Source organism: Barbus barbus, assembly GCF_936440315.1.
Source record: "Barbus barbus genome assembly, chromosome: 24".
In the NCBI taxonomy this organism is placed as follows: domain Eukaryota; kingdom Metazoa; phylum Chordata; class Actinopteri; order Cypriniformes; family Cyprinidae; genus Barbus; species Barbus barbus.
In genome coordinates this window covers 16,447,793-16,473,356 of record NC_136752.1, presented here as the reverse complement: position 1 = coordinate 16,473,356, position 25,564 = coordinate 16,447,793, and the positions used below count along the sequence as shown (strand labels likewise).

General features: G+C 36.7%; 2 protein-coding genes across 4 annotated transcripts; both read left to right on the top strand.

Moving 5' to 3' along the window:
• Positions 1-13,412: 13,412 nt before the first annotated feature.
• Positions 13,413-16,944, top strand: myct1a (myc target 1a). The gene is made up of 2 exons (XM_079375852.1): positions 13,413-13,756; positions 15,497-16,944. The coding sequence occupies exons 1-2, from the start codon at positions 13,702-13,704 to the stop codon at positions 16,081-16,083; spliced, it is 642 nt and encodes a 213-aa protein (XP_079231978.1). The 5' UTR covers positions 13,413-13,701; the 3' UTR covers positions 16,084-16,944.
• Positions 16,945-17,472: 528 nt separating this feature from the next.
• Positions 17,473-25,488, top strand: LOC306844380 (protein SERAC1-like). 3 transcript variants are annotated; one of them, XM_079376469.1, is made up of 17 exons: positions 17,511-17,611; positions 17,902-18,129; positions 18,920-18,956; positions 19,118-19,260; positions 19,613-19,702; positions 20,686-20,817; positions 21,019-21,140; positions 21,225-21,353; positions 21,713-21,826; positions 22,045-22,207; positions 22,287-22,437; positions 22,860-23,001; positions 23,140-23,240; positions 23,344-23,441; positions 24,169-24,351; positions 24,470-24,613; positions 24,723-25,488. In XM_079376469.1, the coding sequence occupies exons 2-17, from the start codon at positions 18,039-18,041 to the stop codon at positions 24,857-24,859; spliced, it is 1,977 nt and encodes a 658-aa protein (XP_079232595.1). In that variant the 5' UTR covers positions 17,511-17,611; positions 17,902-18,038; the 3' UTR covers positions 24,860-25,488. The 3 variants fall into 3 exon arrangements, with proteins under 3 accessions (XP_079232594.1, XP_079232595.1, XP_079232596.1); XM_079376468.1 differs by having other exon boundaries at positions 17,473-18,129; XM_079376470.1 differs by lacking the exon at positions 18,920-18,956 and having other exon boundaries at positions 17,511-18,129.
• The last annotated feature ends 76 nt before the right edge of the window (positions 25,489-25,564 follow it).

Genomic DNA, 25,564 nt, shown 5'->3' with positions numbered 1-25,564 from the left:
CTCTTGTGCCTCCAGCCAATCGTTTGTATGGGAATGTGTGACGTCATCACAGATCTGAGCGTATGACGGGAGGGGGAGTGGTGTGCGTGTATGTGTTGTGAGTCACATAGCCTGCCGGCACGCACACTCTTTAAAGACCGAACCGGGCAGAACGTGCTCGGCACTGAAATTCCCTAAGATCAGCTGAATTCTCTCTCTCCTCCCATTAAATGCATTGGATTCTAGGGTTTAGGAAAAGCTGCTGGCCTGAGCTGATTAACTTTGCCTGAAAACACTGCTCGATCTGAATTAGCGTTCCCAGCGGCTTTATAAAGCTCCTAGAATAGCCCTCCGCTGCTACATGCATTATTGAGATGCAACGGGGCCTTTTATGTCACATTGCGCCATAAACAAACAAACTGTATTGCTGGGTTTGTAATATATATTAAATTAATATTTTAGAATCAAATACAGATTGTATCTTGGCTTGAGATGCATGAAAGAAACATTTTCTAGAAGAGCGAAAACTAGCCCCACTCCATTGTTGCAGGTTTTGAAAATAAAGATAAGAGAAAGTGAAAAGCCTGGGGAAAATGATAATCTTTAAAATTATGATAGTTTCATTAATCACTGGTATAATTTTCTCCTTTATTCGTCTCCTCTCAAAAGGGGTTTTAATGATGGAAGTCATTAATATCAAATGGCTCCTGTCATATGCTATCCGTCTCAGTTATCTTCAATTCTCAAGCCTTGAATCTGTCCCGCAAAATCTTTAATGAAAATCTCTCTCTGACAGGTATATGCGTGTATTTATTTTATATACTTACTATAAAATTTTGAATAAAGCAGTTGCAGTAAACATGTCAGTATATGTGTGATCTGCTAAATGTATTTATATATTTTTAGTGGCTAATGTTCTTTGCTGACAGAAGATTTGACTTGGTAAGGAATTAATATATATGTGTATATATTTAATGTACTGTACATATATTGATATATGAGGAGCCAGCAATGCTTTGCTGTGGACGTGACTAGTCTCTGTCCATGGTCCTGAACTAAACTCTGGCTACTGCATTGAGCAAAAATCCCCTCATCACTCCATCGAAACAAAAGAAAACAAGCCCGGAAAACAAGAATAGCATATTTTAATACTGTAAACTGAGATTAAAAGACATTTATCCATATTTATATACTATACAGCCAAGTCACATTTGGAGGTGATGCTATAGGAGCTCCTTTAAACCTAAAGAACAATCCACGTGAGAAAGACAAAAGACAGCATTTTGGAAAGGCATTCATTCTCCACATGGGATTATGAGTTATTAAAAGACGGTTGTGTGAAGGCTGAGGGCTATTCTGGACTAAAGATCTGCAGAGGTTAGAGTACAAACAGATGCTAGGTTAGTGTGCCTAAAACCGGAGGCTATCCAACTAACCTCATGGGTCTCCCCCTCTAATGCTCAAAAAAGACAGACTCCAGTTACAAAAAGAAAGAAAGGCACTACACCACCTAGTGGTGTGCTTAAGAACTCAAATATACATTGTTATATTGTTGTTGAGGCTTTAGTTTAGAGGAAGCTGTGCAGCCTCACTAACTGTAAATGTAGCACTCTCTACCTGGTGATTTCCCAAGAGACATTTTTATTCTAAGCTTGGCAATGAATTTCCTTTTTGTTTTTTATGAATGTACACATAATAACTGACTAAAGAAAGCATGTGCCTCTTAAACCAGATGTGCGGTATTCATCATTTAATTGTACTTCTAGTTTTAAATTTGAACCGGATGCAATTTTAATTCTTAAGTTATTCAAATGAACTGAAATTAAAAACTGTCTCAAGACAAAGAAACTGTGTCAAGATAAACTTCGAATGATCATTGTTTATATGACTTATAGTCAAATTTTCGTTATTTTACTCATCATTTTATTATATGAGTGTATTTCATGATTTAACTTAGTGGAAGAACATTTTTTAAAACCTGCTGAATTTATTTACATTCCACTTCCTGTATATTGTGAATTCCACACTAATTCCAAAACACTGAGTTGAAAGCAAGTTTAAATTCTGAATCACACAATCACTTAGCATTAAAATTACACTTAAAATCAGAGGTTTCAAAATATACATCTGTGGATCTCCATTTGACTCCTAAAAGACCTACTTTTAGATGTACATGAATTACCCATTGTTAATAATGTAAAACTGGGAAAAGTAATTAGAGTTAAATCACAAGCAACCATAACCTTCCTCTAACCCTAAACTGTTCTATTCCATCACACGTGTCTAATTCCACCCATCACCACAGCAACAACTCTTTCTACACATATGGGCATTATTTATATCTCTGGCCGGTGAGTGTGGCTATTAGCACTTCACTCTCACTGAAAACAGAAGTCTTGAGAGCGTCTCCCCGCTTGTGCTTATCCATTCACACATCTGAATCTTTCAAATGCGAATAATTCTACATCGGCTCCAATCCCTAATGGTGCCAAATTAGCATTACTAATTACAGTCCAAAGACACAAATGATTTTATGAATAACTCAAGGTGATTATTATAACGGGAACTTCCTCTCCTGTGGTTTCAAACAATTTGTGCTCTTGACAAGACAGATGTGTACACAATACACCTCAAATTTGGACAGTGTCTAGACGTATTCAGTGAAATAAAGAAAAATCGCTTCAAAAGACAATCACTTATTCAAGGCTTAGCGAATTTACTTTATTCTGGTCATATGTATTTATTCATTCATTTGTTTAACATTTATTTTAATATAGACTTGAATATTTTAAGTCAATTGATTTTAGCTGATTTTATTTTTATATTAAGTCAAGTGCTTTTATCCTGACTGATCAACGATAAATAAAAATATATAAAATAATTTAAACTAAATAAAGTTTTAAAAAAATAACATACAAACAAATAAATAAGCAAAAAATATAAAGAAAGAAAGAAACTGTGATATAGTGCTTTAGTGGCCACTAGCTCTCAGTGGATGCCAATCATGCTATCTGAAGAGTATTAAAAGATCTCCTGTTGGCTTGTGTAATGAAATGATGTTGTGGTCAGGAACAGGGCAGAAGTAGGTCAGACAGTCTAAGCTTTTCATCCACTTTGAGAAATTCTGAACCATCTCCACATATACTACCCACATAGAAAATCATTCTGTCTTATTGTACATGGTCTGCATTGCAATATAATTCAGACACACTGATTAAGTATAGAGGCTCAGTATTTGCATACTCAGGTTATCAAAAGAGCCCACATTCTGTCTTAGATTACACTGAAGCAATCAAAGGTGTACTCACATGCCACAAATCAGGCAACAGTGCAGATTTGATCTACTTCAGAAGGTGAACTGATGCCCAGCTGACCTTCAGTATGTGACACAGCTTGCTAGAGGCAAAGTGTCACATTGGCTTTTAATGACCAGTTGTGTTACTGGCTGAATAAAGCAGCCAAGGTCAACCTACTCCTGAAAGACAAGACAGTCACGTATCATGAGGATTCTTGCTCTGTCTGCAGGCCATTGTAAGTGTCACAGCTGTTTCTACTAGCTAAATGAGAAGTTAAGCACAATCTAACAGCACATCTAATCAGTTAATGTCTGTGTTGGTCACACACAAGTGCCAATGCAATATCCCCGTCATAGGCAATCAATCAGTCCCTCGTCCCAGAATGGTCATAACCCATAGCAGCTGCAAAGAGAACACTTAGGAGCGTCCTTGAACCTAAAACAAGTGTAATCACAAGACCACTAATGTTTGGGGTCAGTAACACACATTTTTATGTTTCAGAAAGGAAGGAAGTCTCTTATACTCAGTAAGACTGCATTTATTTGACCAAAAACAGTCAAAACAGTAATACTGTGAAATATTACTACAATTTAAATAACTGTTTTCTGATTCAGTATTTTAAAAAATATAATACATTCCTGTGGTGGCAAAGCTGAATTTTCAGCAGCATTACTCCAGTCTTCAGTGTCACATTATCTTTCAGAAATTATTCTATTCTGATTTGGATCTCAAGAACATTTCTATTATTATCAATGTTGAAAACTTTTTTTTCAGGATTCTTTGAAGTCAAAACAACAGTATTTATATGAAACAGAGATATTGCCTAACCTTATGTTTACTGACACTTTTAATCAATATAATGCAATCTAGCTCAATGAAAGTATACATTTCTTTTAAAAAATGTTTCTCACTCCAGACACTCCAGTTTGAACAGTCGTTTACATACCAAGAACTATTTGGGTAAATTTTTTGATAAACACCCCCTTTCCACACACAATTCTCTTCCTGTGATCAGAAATTACTCTATACATCAAAATGAGATTATCTGTCATTTTCTTTCCTTAGCTCTCATACAGATGTTAATTAACTTGACCACAAAAAGGCTCTGGCTCTAGTAAGGCTGGGTTTTTTTTTTTTTTTTTTTTTTTTAGCAGAACAGAGATCATCATGTGCTCATGTCTAATGGATATGTCAATGGACCTTGTATTGTGTGGGTGCTACCTCAGTGATTGTGATCCACCACTCTTAAATCAAGATTACAATGCTTACATTGGTTTACAAGATTAAAATTAAACTGGTTTGCACTCTATCTGCCATGTGCCTTATGCCATTTTATCTATCCTTTCTTTATTAACTCCCTCCCTCCCTCCCTCCCATACAAATAAAGATATACTTTATTTGTATATCTGTATAGTTGTATGTACATATGTTTAAACTGTATTTATCTGTATTTGAACGTCTAGTGTCAATGTTTTAAATGTTAACTGTATGCACCAAGAGTCTGAGAGTAACGCAATTTCAATTCTCTGTATGTACATGTGGAAGAACTGACAATAAAGCAGACTTGATTTGACTTGACTTGACAATGTCATTGTTGGTAACAACAGATTCCTGAGAGCTTCCAGGAAAAGACCAGTGTGGGACCAAAAGCCTAATCTCTGTATATTCTTAACATAATTCTTAAAAAAGACCATATTCTTAACCATGTCCATTTTTTTCTTTTTTCTTTTTTTTTTGCATAAAAACACTTTCAGTCAGGTTTGGAACAATATGAGGGTGAGTACATAATGACAAAAATACATTTGGGTCATCTATGTCTTTGATTTTATTGCACAGAGCATCTGTTTTGTTCTTTGCTGACCTACAGCACCTTGTTTTGTGTTTGCACCTCTATTGTATTACGTCTTTGTGCAACTCAGGGCAGAAATAGAATGCTGAGTCTGTGTGGTGGAATGGAAAGAGAGAGAGAGGTGAGGGAGACACTGATAGAGTAGGACTGCATCCAGAGGAGCTCACAGCTCCACGGCGCTCAAGGTGACCGTCTGTGCTCGTGTTGGTCAGTAGAGAATGGGCCGGTTTCTGCCATATCTGGCACATCATTACACAGCCATTGTGGCAGAGTGCCAGAACTGACCCATTTCTCTCCCTCTCTTTCTGTCCTGCTCCATTTCTGTTTGGCACTGTGCCAGTAGTGGTGTGAGTAGACTTAAAGAGAGAGAGCTGGAGCACATGAGATGACCTCCATGTGCCTCTTTATGTCTTTCTCTGTGCATGTGGAGAACGCAGTCTTTTAGAGGTGTAGTTCAGGCAGAAGTGCACTTAACATTGTCATTTACTCACCCTCATGTTGTTCCTCTTCTGCGGAACACAATGAAAGAAGATCTGGCGCTTTCAAAAAGCATCAAAAGTATCTTATAAAAACAAAAGTTACCATGACCAAAAAACCTGACAAGACCAAATGAGTTAAGGTAACTCGAAACTAATTTAAAAACATTTATTTATGTGTAATGTAAACTCATTTCATTTGAAGTCAAGTCAAGTCACCTTTATTTATATAGCGTTTTTAACAATACAGATTGTGTCAAAGCACTTAACAGTATCAAATTGGAGGATAGAGTGTCAGTAATGTATCAAAATAAGATTAAACACTCAATTTTCAGTTAAAGGCATTTCATTATTGAATTCAGAGATGTCATTGTCTAGTTTAGTTTAAATAGTATCTGCGAAATCAAATCTGCGATAATCACTAGAAATTAAGTGTCCCCAATTGAGCAAGCCAGAGGCGACAGGGGGAAGGAGAAAAAAAAACCTTGGGAGAAACCAGGCTCAGTTGGGGGGCTAGTTCTCCTCTGACCAAGGAGAACTGGCCAGAACCAACTAAAAATCTATCATTCTAACATAACTAACAAAGAGACCATCTCAGCAATAGGACAAACAAACATTGCTTTCACAAAGCAACATGGAATTTATTTCGTCTTCATATAATGCAAATTTAAGACAATTTCACACATGAACCGTTGAATTTTTAGGCATTTATTTTGGTATGTCTAACACAAAGAATCACTTAAGTGATATTCAGAGATTTGTTTTTATTATTGTACTACATTTTAAGTCTCCTGAAGTCATACACTAACTTTATGTGACAAATAAACTGAAAGTTAAGCTTGACCAGATCTTCAAGTCAGTGAGTTTATCAAGAATCGGAGCAATTCTATACAGCAACAAATATTTCAAACCAGTTATATTGGTATATTTGTAGCAATAGCCAACTTCATTTAGACATTTAGTTTTGAGTTTTTTTGCACCCTCAGATTCCAGATTTTCAAGTAGTTGCATCTCAACCAAATACAAACCATACATCAATGGAAAGTTTATTTATTCAGCTTTCAGATTAATAAATCTCAATTTCAATAAATTGATCACTGTTTTTTTTTGTGGTCCAGGTTAACTCACAGATAGATAGACAGATAGGAATCTATCTTTTCAGAAGCGTGGCAGCTTGTGACTTTTCCAGTAATGATAACAGAAAGTGCTAAGTAAATACATATTTAAGAGACCACTGACTGTAGTTTAACTACACTTTTAAATTGAGTAACTTGTAGTCTGACAAACTACAGTTCCAAACTAACTTCCCCATCACTGCACACATTAATCACAGAGGGAAAAAAGCAAATGCAAAAGAGTGTGACCCATTCCCCAGATATTTGTGAAGCTCATTTCAGCCCACCAGCATGTAGATGGAGAAGTGGTCTTGTGACCGCCTACACGATGACCACTGAAAAACACTGAAATATAGGACGTATGCAGAGAAGAGGCGTTTCTGTCTGGATAATGAGAGATAATAAATAGATAAATTCCTTAGCATATGGAAAGATTTTTATCCTGGGAGGGCTTCAAAGCAGACTTGCCATTTCTGCCATATGGTGCCACTAATTGCTGTTATTTTAACAACCTGCCAGTTTGGATGTGAGGTACAGTATCCAAAAAAAAAAAAAAAAGAGGACAAAGGAAGAAACAAGGTATAGACATTATATGTGCCAGTTACTGTTACATATGGGCTCATCTGAATATAAGTACATGCAAATATCTTACAGTAATTTATATGAATGAACTGTATGTTTATGTATTTAAATGTATGTATTATTTTCCTGTATTATTTATTTTTTATATTGTTTTGTCTGTTTTATTGCAGCAGAGTTAAATAATTAAATAATCTGTTTTATTACCTGCATTCTTTGTCAGTACACCCTGATCTAACTAAACTCATGACATGCCATGATTAATAGGAATAAACAAGATCTCAAGGATATCTCATGTGGCCCATGTGTAAGCGTTCAGTGCCTGCATGCTCTCCCATTACGAAAACAGGTGCTCATTAGTCTTTCCTTCTCTGTTTTCAGAAATAAAACAGGAAATTTAAATGATGCTTTAAAATGTTTTGATCCCAATGAGTATTGCTGCTGATGAGCTCTTTGTTTAAGGCAGGAAGGGAAGCTCTCAGCGTCACACTTGCACACACAGAAATGGTAATCTAATCTGATCAAAGCAGGGGATCAAATTGGTCTGATTAGCAACTCTAATCTGCTCACTCGGGAGGAGCGAGAAAACTCAACTAAAGTGCAAAATTAATGTTGAATGTTACATTTATGCACAAAATGCAAGACAAGAAAAAAGGATTATGTAGGTTACATTACATTTGATCTTCATATTCAGACAAACAATGTAGGAGATTTAGGGGTTTCTCCTCTATGGCTACCTAATTTTCACACATACAGCGTCATGTATGGATCTCCATTCACTTTTTTCCCTGACTGACAGTGTTACTTTTGTCTTACCCAAAGTAGCTGATGTCTTACTATTTATAGAGCCTGTAGTATTCAAATATGATAACTATATGATTGACTATTCTCTCTAAAATACATAATAAAGCTACTTTAAAGAGGAGACCTTTTTTTCTTGAAGCAGTATCATGATGTGACAGCTTTACTACTATTGTTTCATATTAGGCATGAACGCATACACATGAGCATGTCATTAGGGCTGTGTTTCCTGCTCTGCCTTAATTTTGCAACCAATGAGGCGTAAGAAAGTAATGGCATACTGAATAACATACTTAGTTAGCATCACATGATTCATTCCCCCCACAAACATCTTTACACACCATCAATCTGGTCTGACACTCAACACACTGCTCTACTTCTGGTTTCTAGGGCGACCAAAGCTTAAGCCTCCAACATGTTACCTACAGAAAATACAGTATAGTGTGCAACAGTGCTACAGTTTAAACAGCAGATGACTATATCATGATCATAGTCAGACTGAAAGTGGGTACAACATCTTATCTTATGTGTTTTTTCCCATTGGATATGAAGGCGAAGACGAACATATTATGCAGTAATTTTAAGTAGTTAAAAAATGATACATAATATGCTAGTTTATTTCTCAGAACTCTGCAACTCTGGAACAGAAAGTTCTTAAAGGGACAGTTCACCTAAACTTTTAATTCAATAATATTCCAACATTCATATACTTTTTCTTCTGTGAGAAAAAAAGAAAAACTTTTGAGCTGTCAACTTGAAAAACACTACAACCAGATCACTGAATCAGTGAGTTAATCAGATTTAAATTCTGTCATTACTCACCCTCATGCCGTTCCAAACCTGTAAGACCTTCGTTCATCTTTGGAACACAAATTAAGATACGTTTGATGAAATCTGAGAGCTTTCTGACCCTCCATAGACAGCAATGTCAATGCATACGTTTTGGTACTCGTCATGAAGATTAAATTAAATTAAATTAGATTAAATTACTTAAAATTAAATAAAACATAAAAGAAAAAAACTGTTGCCTTGGAAACTAACTGAAAATAAGTCAATTTAAGCTGAAGTACTAAAATTACTAAAACTAAAACTGAAATAAAAAAAATAATTAAAGCTAAACAGAAATATTAAAATTGACAAAATTACTCAAATTTAACGAAGTTAAAATGAAAACTGATTCAAAGTATTAATAAATATTAATAATAGTACATAAATAATACAAAAAAAAACACTGAACTTCATTGAAAAGATCCGACATCATTGAAAAGATCCAAACTTCATTGAAAAGATCCGCTTCAAAAGAACAATTTATTTATGAACTGAATATCAACTAAGCAGCAACAAAGAAGGGTTGGGGCAAATGTGTTTGTCTGAATGTGAACAATACAAATTTCTATTTACTAATCACACAAAGTGGTCTAATGTCTTCAGACAAAATATTCTGCATGAGTCATTTGGATCACTTTTATGATACTTTTATAGTATTTTTGAATATTGAAACTTTCTGTCCCTATATATCTTTATTGCATGAAAACGAATGTCTCCAAAATCTCTCTATATGTGTTCTACAGAAAAAAAATCAAGTTGTACAGATTTGGAACAACATGAGATTAAGTAAACGATGATATTTGGAATTTTATTATTAAACCATTACTTAAAACACTATGCTATGACAGAGCATTTCATAATCACTGTGATTTACTTCAGCGGTGAAACACTGTACCTTGTTTATTGCAGAATGAACTACACACCCCCACAGTCAGCTCTTCTACTCTTAAACCCTCTCTTTCTTCATTCCTGCTGTCTCTCTCTGGGCAAGTCTTCATCCTCATCTCATTTCTTCATTCATTCACTCTCTCTCTCTGCCTCTGATTCAATCTTAAAAGTGGTCCAAACAAAGGCCACACAAGCACTACAATCCAGGTCAATAACAAACTGACCAAAGATGCACTGGCTTTCAGTGCTTAATCTAAAGAGCATCTCTATTTTTAAATTATTTAAACTTCTGAAAAATGAGACTGAAAGTGCATCCACATAAACACAGGACAGAAAGTGCCAGGACAGAAAGTCTCCCCAAGGACGATTTTGCAACAAGAGACGTCATAAGCACCACAAAGCATCAATCGAAAACCATGCGTAAACTTCGCATGCGGCTGTGAAAATCCTGGCAATTGCATCACACGTCTCACAACACACAACACAGAGAGACATACAGTACCACGGGCAGCCAAACAACAGTAGCAGAATCATACTGATTCATAGGTGCAGACATCAAACAAAACATGCACAGACATCACAATCCAAGTTAGAATCCATTCAGAAGTCATTTCAGCCTTTAAAGAAATTGACATCTTGAGTACGTTTATGCTGTGTCATCCTACACAGTGGCGAGGTCACCTTTAAGAGAAAGCATGCGTAAGCACCTACCCTGCAGCCTCTGCATCTCATTGGCAATCTCCCTGTCTGAACGGCCATAGCGCTGAGCAGATGCCATTCCACTGATTCGAAGTCAGTGGTGCTGATGCAGGTCAGTGGATGCGGCTCCACCCGACACTTCTCCAGTGATCCAGGATCAGCTGAAATCTACATGAAATGCATAATTGTCTTCAATCAGCGCATGCCATGCAAACATACGGTTTCTTTCCTCCCCTTGAAGTTCTGTGGCTTCTGTAGGAAGCAGCCTCTTCCCTTTGCACTCTCTCTCTCTTTCTGCGTCTCACACTCTACTGTAGGCATCAGCATAAGTTTTCACTGCCACCTTGTGTCCAATCAGAGTGCAGATCTCAAGTGCAGTCCAATAGTTAGGCCCGAATCGAGTCCTGCTGTGAGTGTGTTACTTTAGCAAAGCCAGACAACATTACTCTAAGTGATGTGATTAAAACGTGTTACATGTCTGAGCATCCGCTCATGGAAAATGCAAAAAATATTGGAATATGGCGTATCTCAAGCAAGCACTCTATTAAGTGAAATTCAAGAGGGGCGGTTAAAGATCTCATACCAGAGACCCGCTGTTATGCTTTTCACTTCCATTACCGGTTCAATGACACACATGCATGTTATAGGAAAAAAATCTAAGTGAAATGCCTGACTGGAGCATTAAGCTCGGATTCAGAGACCACTCTGCTGAGTCTGCTGGTTTTCAAACAGCGATGCTTAGCAATGACCTCTACACGGTCACTGCAGATGGATGTGAGAGAGAGAGCACAGTGTGAAGTTACTGACACAAGTCCTTGTGCGCAGAAGAGCTTATGTTATTCTCATTCACTCACCTTCTCCAAGGAGCCACAGTGAATCCTCTGTACCCTACGTTATTTTGAAGAGCCCATTAGGTGACAAACTGTTCAGCATTGCACATCAACATTTTGCTAAATGTTTTCCTGGGAATAGATAAAAAAGAGAGGGTTTCATGCTGACAAGCAAACATACAAACCAATTAGCAAATAAGATCAAGAATGGTGATGTCCAGGGAATTATTTGAAATGCAAATAAGATCAAATCTAAATTCAGCCTGAAATGCTGTTATGCTGCAACATGTTCTCTAAAGAGTAACAGAGCCATCTGCCGTTCATCAAGAGAAGATATACAGGACAGGATAGGATAGGATAGGATAGGATAGGATAGGATAGGATAGAAGAAAAAAGCAAAAGCAAATTAAATATATTATAAATTGTGCAAAAATATAGACTGCACTACATGAAAAAAAAAAAATATATATATATATATATATATTTTTTTTTTTTTTTAATTTGAAATACTAAATTTTTATAAATGTTATTTTTAATAACATAAAATTAAATAGTCCCAAACATGAATGTTTTTTGGCACAGGTTATTTTAATGGAAAACAAAAAATAGGCTGAAAATAAAGTGTAATGTGTACTTCAGATCTGTGTATGGCAACAGCTGATATCTGCACTCCACAGCACAAAGCAACAATGAGAGGAAATGTCAGTATAGGGCCTGTCCCGCTCCTACCAGACCAGCGGCTCTGTCCTAAAATCCTGTGCTATCTACTGTCCTTAATCACTAACCTCCAGATACCCTTAATGAACACTATGAAAGAAAGAACACAGTTCTCACAGAGGTGAAAGTGGTCTGGTTCGGGGCAAAATCCTGCTTTCTTTGCAGGATCTTATCAGGATTCTGTTTTTGCAAAAGTTAGCCTGGTCAGGATAACCCAGAACAGAGCTGGCACTCTACATGGAAAATCTGAAGCGTTGTGATGACCAGCATGACTACAGCAGACAAAATAGAACAGTAAAAGCTCAAAAATCTTGGAAATTGTGTTATGAAATCTTTTGTTATGAAATACACAGAAAAATGCAAGGGTTTCATCTGTTTGGACTTGGTTTCCTGTGCTGGAATCCTGAAAGAATTCTGGATGCTTTTTAAGTGCTTCAGCTGCCATGGCTATGCTGACATTTGTTATATGTGGTAAAAATATCACAAAAAACAAACACATGAGAATGTGTTCATGTTCCTCTGATGTTTTGGACTGCCATATTAAAAACAAATTAAATATTTTGTCATGCTATTTTTATATTGTCTTGTATATTATGTTTTTATACAATACACTACCGTTCAAAGTTTGGGGTCAGTACTTTTTTTCTAAGAAATTAACACTTCTATTTGGCAAGAACACATTAAATTGATCAAAAGTGACAGTAAAGATATTTATAAGGTTACAAAAGATGTATACATGCTGTTCTTTTGCAGTGAATGCTGAAAAAATGTATCATGGTTTCCATCAAAATGTATAGCAAAACAACTGTTTTCATTATTGATAACAATAAAAAATGTTAGAATGATTTCTTAAGGATTATGTGACACTGACAACAGGAGTGATAACTGCTAAAAAAAAATAAGCTTATATCATTAAAATTAATCAAATGTTAAAATATATAAATAATAATTGTAATCATTTAATATATTTTTAAAGAATAATACTCTTTTTATTAATAAATTATAATAATTTAAAATAATCATATTCCACAATATTCCTGTTTTTACTGTATTTTTGATCAGAGGATGAAATGAATTGAGTAGCTCTTTGCCACTGCAAACTGGCAAAATGCCATCAGTGGTGACACAGAACAGTACAGCCTACATTGTTCATGCCAAGTGTCTGGAAGTGAAAAGGAAATAAGGAGAAGTAAAATATGATGAATTTTGGCCAGGGGAAAGGGGACAAATAATAGGAGCAAATGATTTCACGTACACCTTGACTCTCCTCCTCTCTGTACCCTCCTCCCTTTCCTCTCCATCCCACAGGAACCCTGGTCTGCGTAGATAAGGACGGACAGCCTGCTGCTAATTTTACTCTGGAAAGGCAGGAAATGTGAAGTGAAGACTTTGCTTTTCCACAAACAACAGAGTAGCGCCCCCAGCCTTGGAGAGGATCCTGTGTGCCACAGTGCTGAGCAGTCTGGGACTGAAAAAGAGACACAAACAGAGAGAAAGTGAGAGAGGAGGGTCCCTGGAATTGAGGAGTTGGATAGACACAGAGAGAGACCCAAGAAAAAGTTAAAAGGAAGAGTGAAAGAACGAAAGATTTGGAGGGGAGAGACTGTGTCCTCTCTCATCTCCCCTGTGTCTCTGGAGGGAGCTATGGCAGATAACAGCACTCATCCTTTTGTGGAGATACTGGTGTCCTTCGGATTGAGTAAGATATTTTACCATCTTTACACACTTTATAAAGAGCTCTCTCTCGCATACACAAATTAATTCACAGTATTACAAACTCAACTTTGTACCTCTAAAAAAATCTGGAGAGTGTAGAAAATGCTGTGTCGAGTCTTTTAAGAAACAGAAATGCAGACTGTAGTAACTAGTGGCAAAAGATATTGGCAAAAGTGGTCCATAAAAAAACAACACCGCCAGTGTGCAGATTTTTCCATTCGGTCTTTCCAAATGTCATTTCCAGATGATCCTTCACTCTGGACTGTGATTCCTTTCACCTATGGAGAAAATTGCATATAAATATCCACATTATTTTACACACAAGTCTCTAAAGAGTTTTTGAAGTCATATTCTTATAATACTAATAATAATCTGTAGAACAGTTAGGTGCTGTGGTTAAAAATGGCTGCTTCAAATTAAAATTTGCCTGCTTCAATCAAATACATTACTAAAAATAACACTGGCTCCTATCTATGAATAAGTATACTCTTTTTAAAACTAATTTTAATTTGAGGAATTCAAATGTAAAGCCAAAATTCTCACTCAAAGTATTGTCCGTTTCAAAGGACCTTAAATGGCCTGTGCCAGATAGAAGCTGTGTGTTGATGGAACTGGTATTTCTGTAGACAATGGAATGCCATAACAGGAAGCTTACTAAAATGCAAACTATTTAATTCATTTAACTCTAAAGGATAAGAAAACTTTGGGTGCGCCTTCTATTGTGGAATTTGTCCCCGCCCACCTTGAGTTGTCAGGATAGGCGCTCCTGACTGACCTTCAATCTCCTGATAGTTTCTCCTTAATGATCCTACAGAGTTAGGGATTTCTGTCATTGGAGTAGAACGCCGTCAACACTTCATTAGCCATTTGAAATATATAAAAACCTGGATTACATGGAACCAATCGTTTAACAGCACGTTCCATAAAAAAGAAAACACAAGCGAATTATACAGACTGGTCGACATGTTAAAGTCATTTCTGTTCGTCTCCCGCTATGCAAACTGTATTTTGGCGCCCCTAGCGCAGTTTGCCAAACAGCGACAAGCATCTTAAAAATTAAATGTTTACGTGATACAGATACAGTCCAAAACTGTAATTTAGGGGATTCACTCAAGTATTTAAATGCAGTTGTCATTCCTAAAAATGTACAGTGTTAGCCTGTAATGGGGTTTAAGGAGAACATTATTTTTTAATTATTTTATTTTATAGTAGCCTACAATAACACAGCAGAAAACACGTTTTTAAATTTTTCTAAGTTGCCTTTTCCATTGTTTTTCTATGTAAACATCGGTAAACATAGACGGACGTGTTTGAAGCGACACGGCATTCTAAAAATGTAGCGATCAAAGTGACTTAAAAGTTAAAAAAAAAAAAAGTGAGATTTTTATTAATTTCACTGCCCTGTGTTTTGCATTTTTAATGTGAGTTGGCGAACTTTCACATTAGGAGGTCATCAAGATCAGTTTCCCCTGGTAACATAAGCTAAATTTTGCTTTGATATTTTTGACCAAAGTAAACGAACCAAATTACAGCAGCGATGATTATAAGACTTATTTTAATAAAACCACCGTCTACATGTTTTGTCTTCCTGTTTTGTTTATGTTTGGAAGGTTTCAGAGCTTGCTCTTAAAATGTTGCCAAGTCCACTTATTATAAGCAACTGTGTAGCCACAGAGTGCTTGCTTAAAAATATTAACCACTTTTATTTCTTTCCATCCTCCAGGGGATGTGATTCTGGCCTTCTGTCTTTCTATGGTTGTTGGTCTTCTGCTGGGAGCTCTGGTCTATATGATTTTGACCTGGATGTCTCGTCGACGAGCTTCAGCCACCATCACTCGCGTGCCCATCCACCAGTCCCGCTCCACCACCCGTTCGTCCTCGCCACGCTCTCGGCCAGGCTACAGTCGACACAGCACCGGCTACGACCGACGCAGCAACAACAGTCTGGCCAGCGCTGCCTTCTCCTTCCATCGGCAAACCTCATCCTCACCGATAGACTATGGTGACTCACCGGGCCACAAGTCGAGCTTCCGGGCCTCTACTTTTCATCCTCTTCTTCAGTGTAGCCAGATAGCTCGTGAAGCAGAAGAGGGTGCCCAGGGCAGCCTGCCACGGACCCCCACTCTCACTACTGGCCCTGGGGCGGCTGGCTCCACCAGCACTGTCAGTTCCATGGTCACTCCACCCCGGGCCAGAAACAGGCCGGATTCCTTCTGGGGCAACAGCAATCTAAGGGGCTTTCATGCAGGCCAGACTCCACCACCTGCCTATGAGAGCATCATACGAGCCTATCAAGAGACAACCACATGAAGGAAGAGGAGATGCTACAGTGATGGAGGAAGATAAATGTATTAATAGACTTGGACTAGAAAATTGGACAGCTGAAAGCAATATGGATGTCCTACATCTTAAAACATGGCCAGTTTTTCCAGTGTGTATATATTTGCATATTCTGTTTGTTTGTATTCTATTAAAAAAGAAACGTTCTTTATTGGCATCTATGGTTCTATGAGGAACCATCCAGGGAACCTTCCATTGAACGAAAGGTTATGTTCTTCTCACTAAGAAAAGAAAAGGTTCTTTTAAGAACTGTTCCATGAAAGGTTCTATGGGGAACCAAAAAAATTGTTCTTTTATGGCATCATTGTGAAAACCTCTTTTTGGAATCTTTATTTTCTGCGAGGTCAATAAGAAATATTTACAGAGAATGTTTGAAAGAGAGAGTGAGATGACTTTTTGCTTTCTACAGGTCTGCTTTATTGATTAATAAAGACAAAAGACCTATAGTTTTGCAGGGAGAGAATATGTTTGTAAAGAGTGAGAGAGGAAAGATGAGAAAACGTGATAAACACAGAGAGAAGAGATATTGAAGGTCGTAATAATCATGGGGACAAATCTGAGAGCATTACTGATCTGTATTGCAAACAGTTATTGCAAACACTAATTTAAAATCGTTTAGCACCAAACTCATTAGATTGTCTATTTATTAGTTTGTTTTTCTGTGAACTTTAGTCTTTTGGAATCATTGTAAGTATTTCTCAAGGCAATTGTACTCATAAAAATAAACTGACAGAATGCATTTTGCAATAGCTTTTTGCATCTGCATGTTTTAATTCCTGCATCTTCATTGAAAGTTATATACACTTACCATAAAATTAATATAGTTCACCCAAAATTTAACTTCTGTCTTTATTTAACCACCTTTATGTCGCCATCACTTTATTTCTGCTGAAGATAAATATCTTCTTTTGCATTCCACAGAAGAAAGTCAGTCACAGGTTTGAAACATAATGACAGCATTTTCATTTTTGGGTGAACAATCCTTTTAATTTGTCCATTTTAGAGAGAGCTAAACATGTCCATGATCTATCATTGAAAACGGCTACTGAGGAATGAGCAGACAGAGGTGTTACAGAGGGTTTAGAGCACACACATCCTGGAAGTGACCTGCCATCCTTCACGCCCATCGGCACTTTGACATATAGGTTTCCTCTAGGTTTGCACGAGTGTAAAAAGATATCATTAAAAATTATACAAATGTGTTAACGTCCTTCTACTGTTCTGCAATATTACCGTTAAATTTATACAGAGGTTTAGAGAAGATATAATGATTTAATTGCCTGATAAACAAGGTAGGGGTGATTACACTAAACAATGTGTATTACACTTGGGTATTACGGTAGGGCATTTTCAACGCGTGACGCCGATATTTGCGTTACTTACGGTAATGACGCTCTACGTTAATGTGCGTTCAATCTGAAAACACTTCCTGTTTATATTTGCTGTCAAACGTGATTTTTCATACCTCGTTCATTGGAAGGAACTTCTGTTTTGATAGGTAAAATGCACATTTAACGTACAATTTCAGTCGTTAAATGTCAATCTTAGGCGCAGAGAATGAATTTCGCTAGAATAAGTTACTAACGTTAACTCGGCTTTTTACATACATGCATACATGCTTATTACTCCTTATCAAATGAGGAATTAACATCAAATTAAGATATTTTAGAGCAGTATCAATATCTGCAGTCTCTTTAGGTAAAGAAGTATGTTGACTGTTTTAAAAACAGCTGACAGTGACTCTGCTGGCATATCATGATTCCACCACCTCTTTTCTTAATTTTGTAGTATTTAGGTTATTATAATCGACGTGAGAAGATTACTTTAATCGCCAGCAGTTATAAACAGTGGGCATACATGTTTCACCGGCCCTCTGGCCAACATTAACGTGTGCCATCGTGGGATTTCTGCTTGCAAAGCCGTCAATGTCTGCGTCCGCCCTGCGAATGATCCGCGCCCGGCGGCTGAGCACCACCGGGCCTGCTGTGAAGAGAGCCCTGCCATGGAGAGACCTCAGTAAGACTCTGAACCTACTTTATGGTGCATTTATGGTGTCGATGATGCCCAAAAATTATGTCTAGGAAGGCAGTTCACTTTTTGAAACCGCTTTAATGTATTTGGCCTCGAGTACTTAGCATATAGAATAAAATAAAATTCATTTTGTAGTTATTGAAAAGCTTATCGTTCAAAAGGGGTCTATAAGATTTTTAAAAAAGAAAATTATGCTTTTATTTAGCAAGGATGCGTGAAAGTGACAGTAAATATTTGGTGATGTTACAAAAGATTCCTGTTTCAAATAAATTTGTTCTTTCTATTAATCAGAGAATCCTGAAAAACTATCTTAGTTTCCACAAAAATATTAAGCAGCACAACTGTTTTCAATATTGATAATAATACAAATGTTTTTTGAGCCCCAAATCAGCATATTAGAATGATTTCTGAAGGATCATGTGACACTGAAAACTGCTGAAAATTCAGCTTTGCCATCACAGGAATATATTACATTTAAACTATATTCTAATAGAAAACAGTTATTCTAAACAACTCTATGATCATTTGATCAAATAAATGCAGCATTGTTGAGCACAAGACGTTTTAAAACGTTAAATTAAATAAAAAATAATGAATAAATAAAAAAAATTGACCCCAAACTCTTGAACGGTAGCGCATATATATATATATATATATATATATATATATATATATATATATATTCCTTATATAGTTCATAAATTGACAGATGTATTCTGAATGCTTAACTGAATAATTCTGAATGCTGGTCTTCATCTCTTTTTTTTGTCTTTAGGAAAAATAGCAAAAGTGACAGGAGCAATAGTATTGGGGTGGGTTTATTATTATTTTATTTTTTGCATTTATTTAACAAGCCATCAGTAAATTTATATTACAGAGTATCATGCAGCACATACTCAGAGAATGTGATATAAGCCAGGTTTGTTACCCTTTCCAGAAACACATTCTGACTCTATCAAGTTTGCTTACACAGAGGCTGTGTTTTCATCACATACGAGGCAATTACTCTGAACCAGGCCGTCACTATCGACACCAGTGCCATACTACAGGAGAAGCACAAGTCCTACATCTACCTGACTCGCACCACTAATAGGGAACAGGAGAGCCTTGCTTCTGGTACATTCTGGAATATTTACCACTTGTGTGTGTTTGTGCTTGAGAGGGAATATAAACATCAGTGAACCAAAAGATTAATTTGCTTTTACATTTACATTTATTCCTTGAAAGCAACTTGCAACTGACGAATACTACACCATAAATGATTCATACTTTTTTTTTTTTTTTTTTGCTGGACCTTTGTATTTATGCCTTAGTTTAGATTAGATAAAAATTTTGCTAGTATATTGTAGGTGTAATGTTTGAGATTTTGCACAATTAGACATTAAAACAGCCCATTCATATATTTTGTTTTACAGTTAATGTATACAGATTTATTGATTGCCCACAACAGACATTATTTCTTTTCTAGGCTTCACTATCAAGACCAGGAAGGAACTTCATAAAGCAGCTAGAAAGTTTCTTGAAATTTCATCAAGAGTTCTTCTTCGCCCATTGGATGGTGAGTAGTTTCATCTCTATTTGATGGCATTGAAAAGTCTTGGTGCCTGTTTTAAAATATTGAAAGTTTATATTTGTTGACAGTAGGCACTGTGTGAAACGGCATGCTTATATTAGAGGACATGCTTAGAAAAACCACTTGGGGACAGTATGGTTATTGCATCTCAGGAAACATCTGCTTTCTGTTGAAAGTTAACTTGACAGTATTTTTGACCTAGATGTCAACTGTAACTGCACAAAGAGGAAATGACATGGAATGTTTTTCTGTTTTAAATAGGCCAGGTATCTTACTGTCTGCTCTGTTCTTCTGCATATGGAATCTAATACACTCTGATTTTTTTAATCGCAGCATACATGGCACCAGGTTTGAGGCTGAAGAGTAGTTTATAATATACAGTACTTCTGAAAAGTTTGGGGTCAGTAATATTATTTTTTAGAGAAAAAAACCCCATTAAAAATCTTATTGACTCTAAACCTTAATGGTAGTGTACATTTAGAATAAACGTTTAGCAGAGTGAGCAATCTCAGTAGACTGATAGACTATAGAAAAATGTGTAAAGAGATGATCAGAAGTCCTGTACTGTTTAACTGAAGGCATCTGTTTCCATTTGACTTTTGCCAAAAAAAACCTTCATATCAACTTTTCATATCATAGAGTTCATATTAAATCATGAATCTTACATAATTTACATTAGACTGGCCCCATCTATCACTGCATTGTCTATTCCTCCAGATTTTACCATTACTTAAGTATGTTATTTTGGGTCTCTCTTGTATTAAGCTGATTGTCTATTGCTTGTTTATTTTGTTATCTTGTTCACTTTTAATTCATTGGTATTCTTTTAATCATTGTACAGCACTTTGGTAAACCTCGGTTGTGTTTAAATGTGCTCTATAAATATATACATTGATTAGTCATTTTTTGTATATCTCTGTGTTTGCAATTATGTGAAATAAGCATATGTTGATGTTTGTTTATATCAGAGCATCTCAGTCATCTAGACGCAGACCCTCATGAATGTGCGCTATGGATGCTGCTGAAGAAAACCCGCTCTGCCGACCGGGCCGTGAGACAGCAGGCGGTACAGGAACTGGCCCAGAATCACCACTGGCAGGGTGAGAGATTGCAGCACACTTTAATCTTTTTCTAACTTTTCTCAGTATTATAAAATGTCATGGTCTGCTGACTTTACTGCTTGCTCTTGTTTTTGCTCAGCAAAACCTATTTCTATTGCGCAGACCCCTTTGCCTACCAAAGAAAAACACTTAACTGTAACTCTGTGAGCTCTGAATGGTCTTTTATCTTGTCCGTCACAGATTATCAGTACCAGACTGCAGCACAGGTGGTAGATCAGCGCACAGCTGTGGCTCTCGCCCGCATACTTAACGTGGACCTGCGCTTCTTTCTCCCTCCACCTCCACTGCCACACACTGACGATGTGGGTAGCTATCGTTCAGACAACAGCCAAATTGAACTGCTGTGTAATGTCAGATATCTGTGCTAATATTATGTGCATGTATAGGATATATCGATAGAAGATGGGCTTAGGCAGTTACTGGCATCTCTGCCCCAGTCGGAGGTGGATCAGTGTGTGCGGTACTTCACCTCTCTGGCATTAAGAGAGAGCAGCCAATCACTAGCCTCTCAACGGGTGAGACATACATAGTCAAACTACAGAGTGCAACAGTTCCTAACGGTTCCTAAAAATCCTATTCTTTTTCTCCATAGTTTGTTTAACAATAACCTACGCTCTCAAACTACCTAAATATTTGTGTATATTTATTTATCCCTCAGAAAGTATTCTTTTGAATACTTTTTGGCTTTGTAATATTGTGATTCACCATGTACCAAGTAATTTTTAAAATCCCTATGGGAAAATAAATGGGAAAACACTTCTGGAATCATGGACCCTGACAAAGTGTTTAAGCACCATTGTACTTCATTTAATCAAATTTATATCCATATAAAAGTGCCACTGTGTTAGCTGTGCATTTTGGTCTGTGATTATAGGGAGGGCTATGGTGTTTTGGAGGAAATGGGTTGCCCTATGCCCAAAGTCTGACTTCCACCCCCTCTGAGAAGGTGGAGACATTCTGCCTGCAGGCCCTGGTGCAGCACTCAAAGGTGAAGATTTACAAATTCTGCAAAGCGACATGTATTTGTGTAGCAAGGAAGTAAGCAATGATCAAAGAAAACAGGATGCTTGTGTGTGTTGAGTGATGTTTTGTGGATATTCTTGATGTGTACGTTCAGTTGATCAGTTTTAATCAAGATTTTGACTTCAGCAAATTGTTGGTAATAAATGAATTAATTCAAAGCATTTAATTGTTCTTCGTTCACAGGTCCAAAGTCATTGTGACCACATTGTTGCTAATGGAGGACTGCAGCTCTTGCAAAGAGTCTACCAGCTTCGCAGAGACTCTCCGAAAATTCAGTGCAACATTGTGCGAATTATTGGAAATCTTGCCCTGAATGAGAGCTTGCACACAGCCATAGTACAGTCAGGTTAGCTTTACATTTTAGAATAACTGATTTTATGTTGAAAAAGAGTAGTTCTTTATTCTCTTTTGTGGTTGACCTTTAGGTTGGGTGGCTGTCCTGGCTGAGATGATCCAGTCACCACACATCATGCAGGCATCTCATGCTGCCCGTGCTTTAGCCAATTTGGATAGAGATGCAGTAAGGCAGAAGTACCAGGATGGTGTTTACATATTGCACCCACAATGCCGCACTAAGTATGCATGCTTATATGAACTTCCTCTTATGCTCACCAAGTCTGCATTTATTTGATCAAAATACAGTAAAACAGTAATATTGTGAAATATTTAAATGACTCTTTTTATTGTAATATATTTAAAAACAAATTTTGTTGTAATATATTTTGAAATGTAATTTATTGCTGTGATGGCAAAGCTGAATTTTCAGCAGTCTTCAGTGTCACATGATCCTTAAGAAATCATTCTGATATGCTGATTTGCTGCTCAAGCAACATCTTATCAATGTTCAAAACTATTGTGCTGCCTAATATTTTGGGGAAATCTGTTGTAACATTATAAAAGTCTAACTTTTGATTAGTTTAATGCAACTTTGCCGAATATGTCTGAAAATGTCTTTTGCTTAGTGAGGATTAATTATGTTTTCCATCCTTCATATTCAGTCAGCCAATCAAAGCCGATGTTCTCTTTGTGCACGGCCTCTTGGGAGCAGCTTTTAAAACTTGGCGTCAAAAGGACCTTGATGTGATGGAAGATGACAAGGTGGAAGGGGTTCGAGAGGACTACACTGAATGCTGGCCCAAGGTCTTTTTTTTTTTTTTTTAAAGAAGCTTATGAGTACCCAAATATTACTTGCAGTGTAATGGCATTACAGGGCCTCAGAGGTATTTTGAAAGTCTGGCTGAAGTCTAAAGTCAACAAATTTTTTTGCATTTTCCACAGTCGTGGTTGGCTGTAGACTGTCCAAACCTCAGAATCCTGTCTGTTGAATATGACACCCACTTAAGTGACTGGAAGGCTAAGTGTCCTGCCGAAAACCAAAGGTAAACAGTCAATTTTTGATGTGTGCTGTGCATTACTAAATTATCTTAATTCAACATAGCATACGAAATATCAATGTTTGTCCCTGATTTTTGTGTTATACAGGAAGTCCTTGGCATACAAAAGTCAGGAACTGCTGAGGAAATTGAAGGATGCAGGTGTAGGGGACAGGCCTGTGGTCTGGGTAGCCCACAGTATGGGAGGTTAGTCCGTGGTGGGTCTTAGAATAACCAGCACCCAACTATGAGAGTCATTTTCTAAATCGTCCTACATCATATTTTTGTAGCTGTCTAAATTATTTGCAATACAATAGATTTTTTACACTTTATATTGCGACTGCTTATATATGTGACCCTGGAGTCCTGGACCATAAATCCAGTCATAAGGGTCAATTTATCGAAACTGAGATTTATACATCATCTGAGCTGAATAAATAAGCTTTCATTACTATGTATGGTTTATATGGTTTGTTAGGATAGGATATTATTTGACCGAGATACAGCTATTTGAAAAATCTGTAATCTGAGGGTGCAAAAAATTGCCTGTAAAGCAGTTCAAATGAAGTTCTTAGCAATGTATATTACTAATCTAACTTGTATGGTAGGAAATTTACAAAATATCTTGATGGAACATGATCTTTACTTAATATCCTAATGATTTTTGGAATAAAAGAAAATCAATCATTTTGACCCATATGATGTATTTTTAGTTCTTGCTTCAAATATACCCGTGCTACTTAAGACTGGTTTTGTGGTCCAGGGTCACAGATAACAAAAATGTAATTTTAGTTTCAACTGGGGGTTTAATATTCATTTTAGAGGTTTATTAATCTCACAAGGCCATATTGTGACTTCGGTATTTTAATTAATTGTGCAGCCCTGTTTGTAGCTAAAAAATCAATTTGTAACTCTAAATCAAAACGTGTCACAGGTTTACTTGTGAAAAAGATGCTCTTAGACGCCTCTAAAGATCCTGATCTCAGTCCGCTGATCAAGAACACAAAGGGAATTCTATTCTACAGCGTTCCTCATCACGGCACGTTCATGGCAGAGTATTCTGTAAATGCCCGATACCTCCTTTTTCCCTCCATTGAAGTAAAAGAACTATGTAGAGGTATAATGTGATTTATTTTTGTTCCCTATATATTAATACAATATTAATTCCTATTGTTAAGATTAAGATTCTAAATCTAATTGGCACATTATTTTTCTGATGATCTATTTCGACTCAGACTCCCCAGCGTTACGGGACTTGAATGAAAATTTCCTGAACATTGCAAAGGAACAAGAGTTCAAGGTCCTTAGCTTTGCAGAAAGTCTGCCAACCTACATTGGGCCGATGCTCAAAATGTTGGTAATTCCATCGCAGTCAGCGGGTATGTCAGAATAACTGAACAACAAGCAGCATTGTGATGTATCATATTTACATAATAATTGACTGTTTCCTGCTATCAGAACACAAAAATTCTCCTTTTTCTCTCTCAGATCTGGGTATTGGGGACCTCATCCAGGTGGACGTTGATCACCTCAACATCTGCAAGCCAGAAAAAAAGGACTCATTTCTCTATAAACGTACTTTACAGTTTATTCGGGATGCTCTTGGAGGACAGAGAATTAAGTGAACTCTAAATCCACAATCCAAAACCAGTCTCTTGCCATTTCATTGCCTCTTGAGGGTTCAACAATTACGTTTTAAAAGATAGTGTTAACTAGAATAGAAGGAAGTTCTAAAATTGCAACTGGATTTTTCTTTTCATTTTTTGTAATTCAATCGATCCAATATGAATATGCTTTTTGTTAAAACCTCTGGGTTTAACTTTTAATGTGTTTTGCCCACTTCTCCGTTGGCTTGTACTGTATTTAATTTCAGTAATTTGGAATGGAAGCTATAACAACTTGAAATGAGCATCAAGCATATTATGTTTAAAATATCAATGCATATTTTAAAAATCATTTATAGAAAGTCCATTTTATTTATAGTATTTATTTTTCTTGGAAGAAGCTGAAAACTGGCCTTTGTCTTAACTCACCAGCCTTTTTTGTATCCCTACCTCAGACTCACAGGTTGGTACTAATCCTGGCTGTAATTTGCCACTATTTTTGTACTAATATATTAATTATAGTACTTGCATTGGACCATACTACATTTATTTTGATGTTGAGTATGTGCAAGACACAATTATTGCCAAATCTTTATCACTGAATAAAGTTGTGTGTCTTTATATTCCACTGAAATCATATACTTTTACTATAGCTACTGCAGCTTTGTTTTTTTACAGAGCAGCAGTGCGCTCCAGGCCAGCAGAGTGCAATAGAGCTCAGACCGA